Source organism: Citrus sinensis, chromosome 8 (genome assembly GCF_022201045.2).
Source record: "Citrus sinensis cultivar Valencia sweet orange chromosome 8, DVS_A1.0, whole genome shotgun sequence".
NCBI lineage: Eukaryota > Viridiplantae > Streptophyta > Magnoliopsida > Sapindales > Rutaceae > Citrus > Citrus sinensis.
Genome location: NC_068563.1, coordinates 19,194,748 through 19,215,901, shown reverse-complemented (window position 1 = coordinate 19,215,901; position 21,154 = coordinate 19,194,748). Strand labels below are relative to the sequence as shown.

The 21,154-nt window shown below is 31.8% G+C and overlaps 1 protein-coding gene across 1 annotated transcript; it reads right to left on the bottom strand.

Moving 5' to 3' along the window:
• Positions 1–14,033: 14,033 nt before the first annotated feature.
• On the bottom strand, positions 14,034–20,259 carry LOC102611052 (plant UBX domain-containing protein 7). The gene is made up of 10 exons (XM_006470820.4): positions 20,008–20,259; positions 19,521–19,648; positions 19,348–19,434; positions 18,920–19,115; positions 17,890–17,967; positions 17,734–17,802; positions 16,930–17,073; positions 16,628–16,730; positions 15,360–15,622; positions 14,034–14,389 (listed from the first exon to the last, which is right to left on the bottom strand). Exons 1-10 carry the CDS (start codon positions 20,107–20,109, stop codon positions 14,225–14,227), a joined length of 1,335 nt encoding a protein of 444 aa, XP_006470883.2. The 5' UTR covers positions 20,110–20,259; the 3' UTR covers positions 14,034–14,224.
• Between the last annotated feature and the right edge of the window lie 895 nt (positions 20,260–21,154).

The window sequence follows — 21,154 nt, the reverse complement described above, 5'->3', positions numbered from 1 at the left end:
TATATAGTGTGTTTGAATATACACTAATAATAATAATAATAATAAAGTTGGAGATTTGATATAATCATGACAGGTCAGGCAGCACTAGTGTCGCTTAGCTTTGTATAGCTTTTTATGAATTTCTTTTTGACAAATCAGTAACTGTTTGGTTTGATCTGTCTTGCTTTTGCTTTTATTTTTATTTTTTTCACACTTAATTATTAGCAATCCACGTTCGGTGGCTGATGATCTCTGCAACGTTTGCTTTTCTGGACTTCTCTAGTTGCTTCTATTTTCTCTAGTTGCTTCGATTATATATATATATATGGGATCCCCTATCTTACATGCATGTAAGATACATGTCTCTCACATGAATAGTATGTGGGTCCCACATATATACTATTTATGTGAGAGGCATGTATCTTACATGCATGTAAGATAGAGTTTACCATATATATATAGCTGGGGTACAGCCTTTGGAATCACTTTTAATTAGCTGATCCTGTTAGGAAAAAAGTCACAAAATGACTAAAATATTAAGAAGGTAAGGTAGATTATGACCATTCTTACTATATTTATATCTGCTCTCTATCAACCTTCAATTTTTAGTGTATTTTCAAAAATAGTTTTAATCAAAAAATAAATGTGCGACAAAGTAATGTGAAAGTATAGACAAACTATTACCATATGTGTATTTTCACCCCAAGACGTTACATCAACTAAAATCAAATGACAATCAAATGTGAGGAATAATTTCTGATTGAAGTGTGAGCTGCTCGGCAAGCCAAAAAAACCAATTTTTTTTTTATTTTTTTAGCTTCACTTGTTTTCGTCGGTAGCCACATTTTTCATCCACCAAAAGAACGTGCACAGCCTTCTCACTTAGCTTTTCAATAGCCACACTCCATATACAAGTAATAATAGCACCAGACGGTAATATCCCTTCAGGAATAATAAGTTTAATTATTTAATTTTTGGGTTTTTTTTTTACAATATTTAATTTTCGGTTTGCTTGAATGATCGTAGTGCAAATGCCCTTTGATTATGTTAAGGTCTGTATCAAATACTATTGTTCGGTTAATATTTATCAACTTAAATGTTTGGTTAAACGATTTCCCTAACATTATATTAAGGAAAATTATCAGTCATATACTCTTAAATGACACCCGTATCAAACGTGCTACAATAATTTTTAAGTGTATCATTTGTATATTCTAAGTTGACAAAACACTTCTACAGTCCATCAATCCATTAATTTCCGTTAGAAAGTTAACAAAATTGTGGCAAATTGACTATTTTGCCCTTGAAACTCAAAATGAGATAAAAATATAAATTTACCCCAAAAATTAACGTAAATTTTCAATACACAATTTTTTTATTAAAAAATATAAATTATTAATGGTACATATTATTAACAATTATCCGTAAAAAATATTCATATTATACCATAAAAAATTATTAACAACATTTTATTTATAATTATACATATCATACCATAAAAAATTCCAGTTGGAGCTTGGAGGAGTAGATCTTCAAAAATTTAGGTTAAATTTTGGAGGAGTAAATTCGTTTGTAAAGTAACTTTTTTTAGCAATTATTAACAATTATCCAATAAATGGGATGACATGTCATTTTTATTAATATATATCATATGACGTGTCATTTTTTACTAGGTAAATGGGATGACATGTCGTTTTTATTAAAAATACTAGATTACCCTTATGATGTCAGCGCTTGCAAACGGCAGTTAACAGATTGGTGGACGACAGAAGTTTTTTGTCAATTTAGGGTATATGAGTGATACACCTTAAAAGTATTGTAGCACATTTGATACGAGTGTCATTTAAAGATATATGGCTAATAATTTCCCTTATTTTAAAGCCAAGTTCTCCGGTTTGAATCCTAAAACTATTTGCATTATTTTTTCAAGGAAAAATATCACTCGTATACTCTTAAATGACACTTATATCAAACATACTATAACACTTTTAACATGTATCACTCATATACCCTAAGTTGACAAAATGTGTCTGTCGTCCACCAAACCGTTAGATACCGTTTGCAAGCGCTAACATCATAAGGGTAATTTAGTCTTTTAAGATGGAAGAAACTTTGATTAAAAAATGACATGTCATCCCATTTATCAAAAGATTTCGTCATCTATGTGAAACAACTTTATTTCAACGGGACTGAAAAAAACTAACAAAAAAATGCTACTCCACAACCGAATCTACTCCTCTAAAATTTAACCTAAATTTTTTAAGATCTACTCCTTCAAGCTCTAATTGAAATTTTTTATGGTATAATATGTATAATTGTAAATAATATGTTGTTAATAATTTTTTTATGATATAATATGGATATTTTTTCAGATAATTGTTAATAATATGTACCATTAATAATTCATATTTTTTTAATCAAAAAAATGTATTGTTAATAACAAAATAAAAAAAATTGTATTGAAAATTTACGTTAATTTTTTAGGCAAATTTGTCTTTTTACCTTATTTTGAGTTTCAAGGGCGAAATAGTCAATTTGTCACAATTCTGTTAACTTTCTAACTGTAGCTAACGGTTTGGTAGACGGAAGACACGTTTTATCAACTTAGAGTATACGAGTGATACATGTTAAAAGTATTGTAATACGTTTGATACAAGTGTCATTTAAGGGTATACGAGTGACATTTTCCCTTTTTTCAATTATTTGACTCACTTTTTTGCTATTGTTTCATCTACATGTTTCTATAGTATAACAGTAGTCCATATTTCATTTGAGGACACTAGTTAAGACTTGTCTTAAATATAATTATTGGACCTTTACCCATCAAATTAAATTTTTGAGTTAAGTGGTTTATCTAACAGATTATATTTACAACAAAACATGTGTTATGATTAGTATTCAAAAATGTTTGATTATCAAGCGATAAAAATGTTCTTTTGTGCTTATATTATAATTTATATTTATATTTATGCAATATATTAGGAATTATTAATTATGTTTGTTAACATAAATAATTATTTATTATTGATTTTGATGATAACAAACTTGATTAAGATTGGTTAATCTTTTAAAAACTCAAAATAGTTTTCATATATATTTAAATTATCTTTTTCACTTTATAAAGGCTTTATATTCTATGAAAATGTTTTTATAAAATTGGTTATTCTCATGTTAATGGTTTCAATTGAAAAAGCTTTGCGAATTTTGATGAATAACAAGTATTGCCTAAAATCCTGAAAATTGACCTATTTGATAAGTTTTATGAAGTTTTGGGCCATAGTATATTTTTATAAAGTTTTAGGGTCAAATTATAATTTTACAAAATAGATCACTGTAGCAAATTCCTATTAAATCTTGAACAAATTCTTATTAAATGCGATAATACTAGTGCTATAAATCTTTCAAAGAATCTCATTCAGCACTCTAGAACCAAGTATATAGAAATTAGACATCATTTCTTGAGAGATTATGTTCAAAATAGAGATATTGCATTAGAGTTTATTTCTATGGAAAAATAACTTGCCGATATTTTTACAAAACCACTTTGCAAAAAATAATTTTCAAAAATTTGGCATGAACTTGGGATGATGAAATTTTCACATTAACATCTTTATTCATTTTATTGAGTCTATTAAAATTGATTGATATATGATTTAATGATTTAATCTCTATGGAATGCTTAATCATGATATACATATGGAGTGTGTGTATTTTTTAATATGTATGAATTAATTGTTGAAATACATATATGTTCATGAATTATGCATTGAACTAGCACTTAAAACATTTTGGATCAATGAAATGGTCTTGAAATGTATTAATTGTTGGCCAAATACTAAAATAAATGTGCGAAATCATAAGTTGTAGAAAACATATTGCTGTTATTTCAATAAACGGCTAACCGTTTTCGGACAGAAACCTTGGCAAGCATTCTAGACGCGACATCACATTAACGGGTCGCCGTTTTCATGAAAAATTTTGGGAGCTCTTTGGACGCTGTCGGCTCGCCGTTATCACACGTTAAGTGCACAGTGACACATCTTCTTCCCCATTTCGTTTTTGCTCTTAACACACTCTCTTTCTCTCAAATCGCGACTGCAACTTCGTCCATCTCAAATCCACCATTTTTCTTGCTCTTTTTCACCAAATTAAAGCATTAAAAACAATTTTTATCCTCTTTAGAACCTTTTCAACCGATTAAAATCAGTTTTTACTTCAAAAATTGAAAATCCCAAATTGAAAACCATGGCATCAGCCGCACTGGTCTCGCCAAATTTGACCCAAATTTCTTCCATTTTCCATCAAATTTCAACTTGTAATCACTCTCTCAGCTCTTAAACTTCCTTTCTACCGATTTAAATTCCTCAAAAATCATCAATGGCTTCACGACCGCGGTGTACCCGAACCAAGCAAGCAGCTCCACGTAATCCCAGTTCCTTTAGGCCTCTTTCTCAAGATTTTGACAGCCTGCATTTTCCAAATGGTCAACTGGCTCAACGATTTCATGAGAAATTCATGGGAAAAGCTGTAATTACCTCATTCTATATTGATATTGACGATTTCTCTGATATTATTATATGTGGTAGAACTTTGCCTTAAATGTTAAGACAATGGGATGAAGCTTTAGGTATTGAAGAACGAGTCTATGAAAATTTAGTTAGGGTGTTTTACTCTAATATAAAGATTTCTGTTAATCGAAAAGATGGAGTCATAACACATGTTGGAGGTGTTAGGATTGAGTTCGATATATTTGAGCTTGATTGTATTCTTGGCATATCCTGTGAATGGCTAAACCTGTATACTACTATAAAAGATCCTCATTTTAGTCAGTTTACTCACATTGAGGGCATTAGGAATATCTGTAGATGGAGTCGTAACAAATGTTGGAGGTGTTAGGATTGAGTTCGATATGTTTGAGCTTGATCGTATTCTTGGCATATCCTGTGAAGGGCTAAACCTGTATACTACTAGAAAAGAGCTTCATTTTAGTCAGTTTACTCACATTGAGGGCATTAGGAATATCTGTAGACGTCGTGATCTCTCTGATGAGGTCTGCTCCTTGTCCTTTCGGTCTCAGTTGTTACCTTTCCAAGTTCGTATTCTTCACAGTATTCTCCAGCACATGTTACACCTAGGCAGGGACACACTAATGAGGTGACTAGATTAGATGTCAGTTTACTTGACTCTCTCATTCGAGGAAGGCAAATGCACCTTTCATTCACTATTTTGCGTCATATGCTCTCTACCACTGCTGTGTTTAACAAGTCACTTCCATATGGTAGCATTATTAGTAAGATTCTGAGACACTTTCATGTTCCTTGACCAAACCTGTCGATGTTGAGACCAAAAAGATGGGTAGGGAAATAATTTCAAGGATTGGTTTTCATTGGAGGCAAGGCAAGTGGATCAAGGTTACCTCCTCTAAGAATGAGGATACTTTGGTAGCTCCGGATGATAACCTCATGCTCAATGACTTTTAGACCGAGGATGAGTTACCCGACTTTCGCCTTGGAGCTCGACCACGTGCCCCTCGTCAAGCAGCAGCAGCATCCTCTCAGGATGACGAGCCAACTGAGCAAGCCGTGCCAATTGTACCTCCTACATCATCTTCTGTTTCTGAGGACCGTCTTCAGTAGCTCTTCGACAAAGTGGATGCACTTCAATCAGACTTTGCGACTTTTCAGCAACAGATATTAGATCAGCAGATGGAGTTACTTGCTGGACAGTGCCGCATTCTTGGTCACCTTGGCCATGATCCCGGCAATTCCTCTTCACCGCCCCCATCTTAGTTTTCTGCACCTTTGCATTTCGCACAAACATTACTCATCTCATGTAGTTGTTGTGGTACCATTTGGTTTTGATTGTGCTTGTGATGCTTTTATGATGTTTTTGTTGGATATGCGGACTTTGTTTATAATTGAGTTGATTTTGATAACATGTTTTGGTTATTGCTTATGATAATGATTTAAATCTGTTGGTATGGAGGTTGGTTGCTAAATTGGAGTTTATATGGGAGTGTTTTAACCACTTTATTTTTTAGGAAATGTTCATTTTTAAGGGGAGATTCTGCCAAAATTTTTTTCGACATGGGTAATCTCTAAACTTCTCTTTTAATCTTTTCGCGCTCATTTCTTTTTTATGATGAAAGGGGAGATAATTTATATATAATCTGTTGAAAATTTTTCCTTTTATTAAATTTATTTTTATGAGGTTAAAAATTGATGGGCACATATTTAGGGGGAGCTAAATTCTACAAATATTTTACTTAGGGGGAACGCATATTTAGGGGGAGCAAAATTGCACAATTATTTTCTTGAAAAGTTTGTCATCATAAAAAAGGGGCAAATTGTTAACATAAATAATTCTTTATTAGTGATTTTGATGATAACAAACTTGATTAAGATTGGCTAATCTTTTAAAAGCTCAAAATAGTTTTCATATATATTTAAATCATCTTTTTCACTTTATAAAGGCTTTATATTCTATAAAAATATTTTTATAAAATTGGTTATTCTCATGTTAATGATTTCAATTGAAAAAGCTTTGAGAATTTTGATAAATAACAAGTATTGCCTAAAATCTTGAAAATGGACCTATTTGATAAGTTTTATAAAGTTTTGGGCCATAGTATATTTTTATAAAGTTTTGGGGTCAAACTGTAATTTTACAAAATAGTTCACTGTAGAAAACGGTGATCCGACATCTCGATAACGGCAATCCGACATCGAACAGAATTGAAGAGTAGCCTATGGACACTAACGACGATCCAACATCTAGAAATCCGTGATCCGACAATTCAAAAATTCAGCCCAACGGTCATTTTGACCAGTCAAACGGCGATTCAAAATCTAGTTAACGGCGATCTGACAGTGAGCAGAAAGTCAATAACGGCTGATTTTCAACTCCAACTATAAATAAACTCAATCAAATTCAAACAACAACGATTCCAACAATTGTCATTGAGCAAATTATTGAGCATACAAGTTTCCTTGAGCTTTAAATTCTTGTATTCATCTCATTTACTCACACTTTGGATCTTCATTTGTAATCAAACACATTGTGTGAGAGAGATTTATTTTGTAATATTCTTTAAAATCAAATTGAGTGATTGTAAGTGTTGGGATAAACTTGGGTTAAGAGATTGGGGATAATCTCTTGTTGTAAAGGTTTATTGACACCTTAGAAGTCAAGTGTAAGCATTTGAAGACTTGGAGACTTGCCTAGTGGAATCCTCAAGCCCGGAAAGCTTAGAGGCGTGGACGTAGGCGAGGTTGGCCGAACTTCGTAAAAATCTTCGTGTTTGAATCTCTCTTCCCTTATCTTTTTATATTGTGACAAATTTATTTGTTATTGCTTTAAATTCATTTTAGATTTGCATTGAGTTTTGCTTTAAATTGAATAATTTTTAGAATCCCAACTCACCCCCCTCTTGGGTTGCATAACTAGAATTTCAATGTTTTAACTATATCTAATTTTATGTATTTCTTAGTCTTTATTAGGTAAAAGATTAATTTCACATAATTCGAGACTCCAAATAAATAAATGGATGTCAAATTTGGATTCCGGAAGTCCGAAAATCTTAAGATGAGTCAAGATCAGCTTAAAATTGAGCTTGTGCAAAAAGTTGACTTTTTCTATTGACCGAGCATTAATTGAATAATAAAATGAGCTTACAATAGATATGAGTGCATTTAATAGCTGTTAATTTTGACTACATCTCAACCATTCATGATTCAATGGCCACGATCGTCCCAAGTGGCAATGATTGGTGGAGCAATTTGTAGAATCCGAACCTTTGTATTTGAGTCAACCTGATCCACCCATTAACCCACTAAATCTCAACCGTTCTTTGATTGAATCGGACGCTTGACATGATGCCACGTGTAATGTTAACTTTTGAAGTTTGACCGGCCGTTGGATCTTGATTTAATGCTTGTGAGTAGCGCATGCATAAAGCTTATGATGGACCGCAAAACACTAGATTATGATTTTATTTTTCTATAAATAGAGCCTCATTTTCATGTTTTGAGCATCTCTTTTGTTCTCAATTTCCCTGTAATCTTATTTTTCAAGTGTGTTTTAATGTTTTGCATAATTACTTTTATAAATAAATTTAGTTTTATTTTTTTTATTTTAGTAGTTTTTATTCCTTTTAATTATGAGTAATTTAATTTTAATCATTATTTTTATTTCAATTATGCTTAGCTAAATAATAATAGTTAGGGTAAGGTGAAACTCTTAGGAAATAAATATGATTTAATCAAATTCTATTTTTAATTATATAAATTAAATTAACTTCTATTTAATTTTATACATATTTTATGTTTTGAATTTTTGATTTATTGTAGACAAACAAGGGAGTTTGGTACAATAAATTCTTAATATCTTAATATAAGGTATGGTAAAATAGTATTTTGACTTATTGTAGACAAATTTTTGGCACAATAAACACTTAATCCATAATAAAATTAATGGGAAAATAATAGTAATTTATATAATTAATCATTTGCGCAATAAATCAAAAAAATAGAAAAAGAATTTATTAAATTTTAAAAATAGAATTTGATTAAATTATATTTATTTCCTAAGAGTTTCACCTTATGAAACATATTAGTGGAAAACCAATAATTCTAATTATAAAAAAAATAAGTTTTATTTAAAACACTAAATCCTAAATCACACACATACATTATAGATTTGCATACATCAACTATTTATTTTATTTACTTTTTAATTAAAAATCAAAGAATTAAAATCTACAAATAAATAAACAGTAGCTACAGAGTTTCACTTTAGCAAGCATCATAATTAAATGTATAAACAAAGTATGCATAAACAAATTTAACGCACAGACAAAGTATACATCACATTTAATACAAGGCATGCGATAAAATAAGCATGCGATAAAATAAGCATGCGATAAAATAAACGTTCGTAATGCTTGCACCATCTTTGGATTAAATGTATGGGCAAAGCATGAATGAATCAATGAAATGGAATGTGAAACATGTTGAAAGTCGCATAACTAATAATTAGTACAATACACATGAGAAATAAAGCTTATAAATAGTAGGCTTCACAATTCGTTTGAGGGCATCCATATGGTTTTGAATTAAATAATCTAAAAGAAAATTAAAGTGAGTTAAAGAACAGTTCAAAATTCACTTTTTTTAATTCAATCCGAAAATGCTCTCAAGCACAATTTTCAAGAAAACATTTTCAGAATTCTTCTAAGGAAATTTCCAAATTCATGTCAAAAGACATTTTCTAAAACAATTTCCAAACACATTTTTATATTCATTTAAAAAAATTATTTTATCACGTTTTCCTAATTACTCTTTCTAGACCATAACAATTTTAAAATATTAATATTAAGTTATTGGTTCTTAATTATTGATTGGTATACTCTGCTCCCACATTATTATTTACGGCAGGTATCGTTATTGTTTTGGCCTGATCCAGTATTCAACAAAACAGCTATTATAATTATAATTGTAACAAGAGCTTATTTAAGTTATAACAATTCCTAAATATGCTTTTGGACCTTATTCTTCGAAAGATACAATAGAATTAGGTAGATTACCATTGAACTCAAATTTCCAATCAAGCCAGCGTTATTTAAATGAAGAAAAAGCCAACCATTGTGACACATGACCTAATGAAATTCTCGCCCCAAACAATTTCCAACAGCAACACTCTTGTCACCTTTTTTTTTTGGTTAATGTGAAAGTACTAACAAGAAAAAAAAAACGATCACATTAATTACGAGGTTCAAGATGACAATGTCGCTGAGACAGTAAGATTATAAAATAGCTCGAGTGTAGTGTGGCAGCCCACCTACTAAGTTATTTTGGTAACACTTCTAATTAGACTTTGACAATTTAGCAAATTTTTTTTCCTAACTTTTATTTCACAATTATAGTTTTTACTCCACAACAGTTATAACTTAAAAGTTAGAGCACCTCATTCCCAAACACCGGAAAAGCATGCGTCCACATCCAAATATTTATGTTTACAGGATGTCATCATGTCAATAACGTCCAATTAAGAAAATTTTGCAGAAAACCTCTCGTCCACTGACTTCTTGTTAGAATTTTTATATCAAAAGGATAATGGAACGTTAAAATTGTTGGATAATAGAATATTAGAAGAAATTATACGAGATAAATGTAATGCAAATATTCAAATACAACATAATATGTAATTCAATACTATAAACGTGATTATATTTTTTTAAATTAATAATATTTTCATAAATTAATAACTTATTCATTTATATATTAATAAATATTTGTCAAACTAATATATTTCTGGCGATCCCGAGTCTATCAATTTATCGAAATTTTACTATTCTTACTGTGCAAGCCCTTGCTTGCTTGCTTTGAGAAGAGGAACTGGAATTTCTTTTCTCTATTCACCTTGAGCCAGTTACTGTTTAATTAAAGGATTTCATTACGATACCTTATGAGTATCATGCCCCACGCAGTGACGAATCTGAAAAAATAATTTACTGGGGGTTAAATTAGATAACAGTAAAATTTAAAAATTAAAACTTCAAATGTATAAAATATTTGTCAATGCATTTATAATTGTTGTTGATGCATTTTAATACTTTGGAAATTCTTGCAAAAATTGATTATCAATGTGATTAAATGTATCATTTCTTACATAAATCATTAAACTATTATTCATACATTTGGTTCCAAAGATGGTTCTTCACAAATTTCACTATCTCTACTATTACTATGGAAACTAGAAGAATTAATTCTATTTTTGGGAATAGAAAATATTTTCTGTGATATGTTATCATTATTTTTAATTGAAGATAGGCTTCTATAATTCTTAAAATTTAAATTTTATGGGTTTATAAATTTATCGTAGCTATTCTAATATATTTAATAAGAGCTCATTGAAAACCTAAAATATGTTTTTTCTTTTATTCTTAGAATTTTTTTTTTCATAGCCTGCTTCAGCAGGGGCTATAACCCCCCACTGGTCACATGACAAACAAAATAGTATTCAATAGATAACCTATCATATTTAAGTAAATTACTTTTATTTACATAAATATTCGTTTAAGGCATATTCAAAATGAAAATATATTTTTACCTTATACCATCATCATCACCAATTGATTAGACTTACCTGTATTGAATTGTAATGTATTGTATTAAGGTGTATTACATTTTAATATAATATTATGTTTGTTGTAATATGCATTGTACTATATTTTGTAATATTTTATATTATATTTACATTATCTTGTATTATTATATATATTAAAATATTTTAATTTATTACTAACAATCAAATGACCACCGGCAACCACTGCCGAAAATCAGTAATTGTTATCCGTCCATTTACATCATACATAACATCTTTAGAATTGCCTTCTTGAGCTCTATGCAACGGTATAAATATCACTAAAAATTGAGCCTCCATTTGTCGTAAATCTATACATAGACGACAAACAACAACTTAACTTTCGATGGTAGTTGTACTGTTGTGAAGAGCTCAAGATGATAATTCCAATAGTAATTTGACATCAGCAAGCTCTGAAGAGTGGTGATCAGTAGGGTTGTACAGCAGCTTGGCAGATTGATAGTATCTCATGGCGACCGGTGGTACCAATTCATGTTCACAAGTATTATTTAAAAAAAATCATAATAAATTATTTTTAGTTGAAAATGATTTAAATAATAAAAAATAGAATGAGCACAGACAATTGCAGGCATGGGAATGCATCGCAAGTTTGATTTGCGTAAATTAGGGATGGCAATAGGTATTGCCCCGCAGCGGATTAGTCATTATTAAATTCGCACCTACAAAAAGTTTAAATTACCTAACTTACATGCAACCCACTGCAGATTTTTAATTTTTTTTTAAAAAAAAGTGACCGATGTAGATTTTAACAACTACCAAACCACCTGCAACCCCAGCATGTTTTATTAGCTCGTAGTGGTGGCAGCAACATATATTATTTCAAATTGCAACACCATATCCAAAATCATAATACCACATCCACAAAATTAGATTTATCTAAACATTTCTATAAAAACATACCTTTAGTATTGCAAACAATTATACCATTAATTGTGCGCTGAAAGTTATGCTTAAGCTTTTGATTAGATTAATGGCCAAGTTTAACTAGACTTTTATGCGAAACCAACAAATCTTAAGATAGACCAATTTCAACTAATACAATTGTGTTTTCATTAATAGCTATATAAGTGTCTTTGAAAAATAAATGCATACGTACTACTAGGAGTGTTCGCGGATCGGATTTTACGGATTGGACATCAATCCATATTCAATCCATGATTTTACGGATTGTAATTTTTCAATCCAATCCAATCCACGGATTGATAAAATTCAATCCAAATCCAATCCATACATCTGCGGATTGGATGCGGATTTAACTCAATCCATACATCTGCGGATCGGATGCAGATTTGACTCAATCCATATGCAATCCACCATTTTGCGTATTAGTTTTCGAATTAAAATTTTTTAGTTCTCTCCAACTAATGAAATAAAAAAATCAAATATAAAAATAATTTTGCTACTAATTAAATTTAAATAAATTAATTGTTTAAATAAAGCTAAACTAATACATTTAAAGTTTCAAAATATAACACATCGAGACTAATTATTCAAATAAAGCTACAATAATACGTTCAAAGTTTCAAAATATAACACACCAAGCTTAATTGTTCAAATAAAGTTACAATAATATGTTAATATAACACCAAAATTAATTGTTCAAATAAAGCCACAATTAATTGAAATGGTGAAGTTTCGGAAACCAAACACAATCTGATCCTTCACCAAGACTGTTGCGCCTGTCGAAAAGTAGTGATTACGGAGCCATCCACGATGGGAACCAGGAGAAGCCGTACGGGTGGCGATCTTGAAAGTTGTGATAGTGAAATTATTCAACTGGAACTAGTTAATGTGGAAGTGGCTCGATAGACTTGGGAAAGAAGATGGCTTGCTCTCGCCGAAATCGCGCGGCCGATGTCCTTTAAATCCGTGTCGAGAGTGTATCTAACTAGTATTGAGTGTTGCTAGTGTATGTGACGGCGGGAAAGCTTAGGGTTTTTTGTTTGCAAATTGTTGGTGACTTGGCGTTATGTTACTTTGCTTTTGCTAGTGTGTGTGACTTTGCTTTTATTTTGTTTTATAATTTTTACAAGTTATATTTGTGTATTTGATTATTTAATTATTTTTTATTTTATATTATTATTGGGTAATGGCTAAGATATGTTATAGTGCTTAGTAACTATGCAATGTCACATTTATAATTTTTTTAATTAAATTTATAATAATTTTTTAATTTTATATATATATATATATATATATATATATATATATATATCTATATATATATATTGGATTTACAGAAGTAAATCCATATCCAATCAATCGACTGCGGATTTTTAAATTTTTAATCCATATCCAATCCACGGATCGAATTTATACAAATAAGATTCAACGGATCGACTGGATTGAGCGGATCAAATTAAATTCTGAACACCCCTACATACTACAAAAAAAATGATGTGAATCAAGCAAACGATACCAGTTGTGTATTTTTATAATTAAGAAGATTAGGTTGTCTAAACCAAAAAATGATTGTCAATAACTTATTTTATATAATTTTATAATTCAATATTTTTAATGTAGTTTTAATAATTAAAATTTATAATAAATAAAATAATTAAAATAAAATTATCATTGGCGGATAACGACTAAATTTTTTATTAATAGCAAACCCGCCTGCAATCCGCAACATATTTAAATTTATAATACCAAATCCGTCCGCAAATAATAAAATTACCTACAACGGACGGTTTTTGATAAGCGGTTAGGACAGATTTATAAGTGCCATTGTCATCCCTAACCTGGACAAAAGGACTGCTTAGTACAGTGCAGTGCATTCTTCTGTAGCACCAAACATGGGTTAAAAAGACTGATACAGTACAGAACACGCTAATACAGGTGCACCAAACGTGACTCATAGGTTCAGGCCAATGAACACAGCAGCAATCGAATCAGCATAAAGTGAAGATTCTTAATCTTGCCCCATAATGTAAATCGCATATACATGATAAATAAAGCAGATTGGAAGTACATAACAGAAGAAACCAAAAGGAGCATATAATTAACAAAAGCCAAAAATCTTAGCCCAAGATTCCAGCAGTTGAAGAAACTTGTTAAAACACCAGCCTGACACAATGAATTTTCATTCCCAAGTAACTGAGATCATAGCATTGGCAAGCCCTGAGTCCTCGAAAGTCAATTTGCTATCATAATCAAGGGACTTCGTTGCCCCTGGTATAGCATGCGTCAAGCGAAATGGCTTCATCTCAGATCCCTCTAGTTGAGAATAGCAGTAAGACCATAGTAGCTGCAGAACAAGGAAATCCAATAAGAAGGCAGATTTATGCCACCAAACATCAGCTGGCAGGTTCTCAATAATATTTTTCAAGCTTATGACACAATATGCATAATCAGTCAATTTCCAAGTCAAACAAAACCAGCCTAAGAAAACAGCACGGATAAGCTCAAATTAAGAAATTATACATAGAGCAAACATTTGGTTTTGCACAAGGGATAGGCTTTATCTGCCCTTTGTTATGCAAGGTAGCTGATATTAATGCAAACAGACTTGCAAGGAATTAGTGCATACCTGCCGATGAATGTTTATGCTGAAACGAGAATATTCTAAAAACAAAAAATGAGAAAAAAAGAGGCAACTGAATGCACCGGGCGAAAATTCAAAACTGAAGAAGGAAAAGCACCATTCAATGGACAATATCCAAACAATATTGGTAGTGAAATGGGGCAGAAGCCACCATGAACAAAAGAATTACAATCATTAATCAACTACTGCAGCAGACAGTAACTGTAGGCAGCTCACATATAACTGATTGACTACTTTCACAACAGTTGTCAGATTTCAGTGTGAAAGGGTTAAGATGCTTTCACAGCAATGGGTTCACTTCAGAAGGCACCATATCATGTTGCAATAGAAGCTTATTTGAGAACCCAATTAAGCATAAAGCCAGGTCAACATGAAAATGTCTTCAGACATGTCCCTGATCTCAAAACATACTGCAAACCATAGCATCATTTTCACCAATCATACATGGCAACCTCAACAGAAAATGATATGATGAAAACAGAAGTAGACACGCGAAATGCATACTCAAAACCTTAAAGAGTTAGAAGATAATCACCATATACTTAAGATGCAATATTCACAACACTACTTGGCTAAGATGTCAAAGAGAACCACATTCATGAAATACAAAGAAAAGAGTGAAGAGAAAAACAGGCCACACAAAAGCAAATATTTTAAATTTCAAATATCTTACCTGTATCGGATCTGTACGCAAGAAATTTCTCTGCATCCTACGACCATCAGGGAGACGAACTCCGACCCGGCAAAGGAGGCTTCTATCGACCTTGGGTTCTTCAGGAAGTATAGGATATGCAGGCTTCTCAGTGGCCGATGCTTCATCCTTGTCAGTACTCGCTACATCTGTATCACTGGAAGATACTCCACTGGCATCTTTTATGGTTTCCATGGAAGCTGCCAGTGCCTGCAGCAATTCCTCATTCTCTATATCGGGTTTATCTGGATTCAATTTATAATGCCAGATTATAATACATGAAAATACTGGTAGACTACATACATAATCTAATATTTCTGTATGCGAATTGAAAACGCACAGCTATAACAAGAATTTATCTATGCTGAGATATTGAAATGTAACCACAACATATAATTCTTCCAAAAGAATTGACCAAATGTTTTTAAGATAATTAACAAGTGCCATAAATTACAGAACTGCAAGAAGCACTTTCAGACACCTCCAAACCTGAAAAATTGCTAACACTAATATCATTCCAGAATTACTCCAACAACTCCATTGCAGCTTTAAGATTCAGGTGTTTGAGAGAATCAATGTAAAACTTCTTGGTTTAAACAATTAGAAGTGTGCATCACTTCTGAGCTGCAGGAACCAACCAATGCACTCCGCAAGACAAAAACATAGTGAAAAAATTTTTTTTTAAAAAAAGAGACTTCTAACACTGCAACTTTGCTTGAGAGTGTTTCAACAAGACACCATAACATCATACAACATATAAAGAAACTTCAGAAAGAAAAAATATTGTACTTTGTCCAGGGTTTGCAAAAACAAAATAAACAATATTTCTACCATAAGCAGAATAGAAACATAGGGAGCCTTATCAAAATGCACCAATTGTAAATAATACTGAGTTTCCAAACAAACCCAATGCGTATGCCCAACTATAGGGAAATGCCATCTTTGAGAAAGTAGCTTTTGATAACTTCAGTATGCAATTTGCAAATTCTGAGATATTTTTCACTCACATTACAAGTCAAGATGTCAAATTCAAAATAAACTTTAATAATTCCAGCATAATTTCTCACCTCAAGGGAAGCTAGATTTTAATTACAAAATCCTCTTGAATAATAGTAATCACTAAGCTACATAGAGGCTTTGCACAATAAATTGCAAGAATAACAAATCGCCTTTCACCAGTCCTCTATTGTCATCTTATGCAGATGTTAGATTTATCAGTAACATGGCTGAAGAAAGCAATTGTAGTTTACCCTTATTTTTTTGTTGAGGAGTTGTAGAACTTCCTCTTGGACGTTTATGAGACACTTTTGCATGTTGTTCCCTCGGGCCACCATCCATGAAAGGTACTAGATCCTAAAATTATAAATATGTTTACTGGTATCAGCAAAGCAATGAATAAGGCAATGCACTAAAAGGTCATCATGCAGATCAACATTAATTTATCCAACATTGCCTAACCCATTTTTCCATAAGTGATTCACCTTTACTAAACTATTTTAATCTGCAACAATGATATACATAGTTGGCATATACCTCAAGCAAAGGCATATACCTCAAGCAAACTCTCTGGTTGAACCATTCCACACCATGAACGCATTTTTTGGCCTGTGATTGGGTCAACGACAAGCACTACAGGAATAGAATCCAATTTATAATAGGTGCAAACTTTCTTGCCCTCACTCGTATCATCATACACCTAAAGCCAAAACCAAAAATCAGCCATGCAAAGCAGATATTGATACAGAATTTCCACATCCATGCCAAACAGCAATTAAAACCGGGACACAAAAACTTAAACAACAACCATGTCTATTAGGAAGCCATTTGCTCCAAAAGGATTCAAAAAAATGGCCTTAAGTGACACTGCGAACATGTTAGAGATTTTTCAAATAATGACTAGTGCATTTCTAGATGATTTGAAGTATATCTGAAAGAAATTTTTAATTAGTTCAATATTTACCATCCTCAGTAGTTTGTCAGTACTTTAACTTATAGGTGATAAGAGGGAAATCTGCTAACTAATTAAACCAATTGTGGATCGGGTTAACTTTTCCCAGAAAAAGCTTTTCAGTGACAGCTGAAACTGAAAATCAGATTAAGAAGACAACAAAAAAACTACTACAGACCACACTATGTGATACACTGTAAGAAAACGTAAATGGGTAAACTATTGAATTGAAAAAGAAAGGCTTCAAAATGCATATGTAGTATGTTGTGTTAGTAGCATTATATCCGAAGTTTTTCAGGTCTTCCATATGCAGCACTAGAAGAATTTGCAGCATCTATCAAGTCAACCTATTCATATAAGGAAACAACAGTATCTAAAGTCAATAAAAACTTTAAACGTCATACCAACCTGCCAGAAGATAAAGTTTGTACTAATAGTTTGGGAAACAGCTTCATTTGCCCATGTATCCCTATTAAGCTTCAGAGAACAAAATATATAACATTAATAAGTTTCAGCATAAAGATACAGTTCGACTTAAGGAAGCCAAGAGAAACAGTGCACTACCATATGAGAACTAAACTCCTTTGTAGATTGCAAGTTCACAAGGAGCCATTTGTCCTGAACAGAAGCAGCATCTTTTGCCTGGATTTACAAATATAGAACTTCAACTTAAATTTTGGTTCACATAACACAGCTAGACAAGCAGAGCCTAGCATCAAGCAAAAAGACAGATCAAGATTGAACATCAAGTTTTCTTATCAGTTTACTAATTTAATTAATTATTAAAACAACCTCAAATTTGTCGATCATCCATTTGGTTAATCTTCCATATTATTTCTTTTCCGGAAAACAAATACTAAAATGCTTTCCAGAATGGATAAGAGATAATCAGACTTCAAGCCATCAGATTCAACTGACCACTAAACCCAATACGAAACTGAGGAACTATCCAGTGCAGTAACAGTTATTCCACAATGCTTTCCAAGTAGCTCAAGGTTAAGAGAAATAACAAAACACAAGTAAAAGGTTTCTCAGATCACAGACTATCAGAAGTTCAAAATCCTGATATGTCAGCATATGAATCACAAGATTTTATAAATCTGGCTGAGCTTGAACTACGGTTGAATGACAGAGTAAAAGAACTGAATGGTTGAGTTTTAAAAGAAATGTAACGATTAATAGCAAGGAAAAACTGAAGCAACAAAAGGGTCAATACTAACTGCTTTGGAGAAGAGTGACGTAGCAAAGAGAGTGTGTTACATGTACGTTGACACATAATACAGAGAAGCAAGGGAGAAAAGAATAGGAAAACGGACAAAGTTCTAGCTCCCCACTTTCCTCAGAAAATAGAGAAAACAGCAAATCCATTCAAAGGCAGTTCCGGGAAGAAATCCCAGACTCTTCAACGAGACTGCATTCCAGAAATGTAATTCTATTCATCACTGGGATAACCAATCATTGAAATCCTATATTTCATAAAGTTATTAATACTTCTTGGCTAATTAATGCTCAAAAATTGGATTATGGTCCTTCAAATAAAGTAATTCTGTAATTACATTCCCATTTCTGGAAACCTAATAAGGAGCACAGATACCTTTTCAAATGAGCCATTGAACATCAGATGGAATGGAGGACGGTACAAAGAAGCAAGATTATCCCGTGAAGAGTCTGCAGTAGATGCAGCACCTTGTTCAGATTCCCAAACCCCAGGACGTTTCATTTCCTCATCAAAATTCCGGAATGCAATCAATGAACTTGGTTCATGGTGCGGGTATCTTGCTCCTGACCCTCTAGATAAAGACAAAGAAATCACCAATCAGAGAATAAAAGGCCTGACACAATATATATCAAATTGCCCTCCATAAAAACAAATGAATAAAGAAATAAGATTAAAAAAATCGCATTTTTGGCTCTACCCAACTGGAAGTGACAGAAAAACTAACCAAACATGTAACTGAAATCATATAAATCCAATTCAGTTAAAGAAACAAATGAAAAAATTGTGGGAAAAAAAAAACATACGCATAAAACATTGCATCATCATAAAGAGTATCCCTTACAACCGGTAGTGGAGCACGAACTTCATCTCCAATCTCCTGTCCAGCAGTTCTGGAACATTTAACGGAAGCTAATGTCAAAGACAAACTAGTAGATAAACACCAAGAAACCAGATGATATACGACAAACTATCTTACACAGAATTCTCTTCAGGCCCTGGATTAGCAATTTCTTCCGCAGGAGACCGTGAAGCTGATGCAATCGCCCCACTTTCATTACCCACATAAAACAGCTGAATGGCTTCGTCAAGCTTCCAACTTGTGGCCTGTTCTCCACAATATTCAACAACCGCGTTCCAAAGACACATCAATAGATGCCTCACACAATAACATAGATTATGCAGCTCAAAATTACTATAACCAAACAACTTCCTAAGATTAAAATATAAAAATAAAAAAATTGAAACTTTTCAATAGATGGTAATCACTACAAACAGTTAGTTGCAAACTGAACTATAATAGTGACTTTGTGACATAGATCTTAACAATGAAACAAGATAGATGCAATAACCATTTCCCCAAGTCTTTGCAAATAATTTGAAAAAAAAAATTGCTGAGTCAATTGCAAAATCAAAATTTGAAAACAACCCCGGCAGCAAGTCACCAACTGAAACACTTAGATTACCTGCAAAAACTGAACAGCAGTCTCAGCAGTTTGGCCAACGGCGATCTCGAGGAAAGAAGAGACCATGCTCTGCTTGTCATTAGCTGATAATACAGAGTCCATTGCTTCGTTTACAGAAACAGAAACAAACCCACTTCTATTTTATCATTTGATTTTGATACTTCTTACATCAAATGTGAAACCCGTTCATCTAGCACCGATAAATTTGGTATTTTTTTTTTTGAAATATTGTTAGTTCGGAATGTGTTTTGTTTATACAATGTTTAACGGGTTGTTGCGATTTGGGAAGTCGATGGATTTCTGGTTATGGGCCTGTTTATCGGGATTGGGCCCGCATGAATCCATATTCGCCGTTCTGGCACGTAATGAGGAAAAGATCTCTTTTTATATCAGAAAATTTTTTTTATGTGTTTATATTTTTATTATTATTTAATTAACTTTTTTTTTGGTCATTCACAAGTGTTGATAATTATTTTTCAAAATGATATAATTGAGAAATAATATAAATCAATTCTTGTACTTTGTAGAACTTTTTTTACATACATACATGTGTGCTTTCTCTTTTTTTTTTTTAATGCAAACGCGCTATTAAATGGCGTAGTTTAATAAAGTTAAAATATATTAGTTATTAAATTGCACGGTTTAACATGTCTGTATGTATATAATATAAAAGAACACATATTTTAATACATTAAAAATTATATTTTTTTTTATCTATTAGTACATTAAAATCTATATTTTTTTGGTTTGTAAGTGACATACTCACTTTTTTAAAAAATAAGATGCCCTCATTATTATTATTATTCTTGTCTGTGATTGACATACTCACTTTTTTTAAATTAGGATGCCCTCATTTTTATTATTATTCTTATTATTGGACATTAGGCTATTTTAATTATTTTTCTTAAAATGTTAACATAAACTTTGAACTATTGATTTTATGCATTTCAATATTAAAGATTTAAAATCAAAATAGCATTTAATGATATCAAATTTATACAACTCTATCACAAGATTACATGAGATGAATGGTTTAAAATTTACGTTAAAACTTTTAATAAAATAATTGTTATGCATATAATGGCAAAATCGGACAAAATAGTGTTTATGGTACCGCAGTCATGACGTGATAGAGAGAAAAATAAGG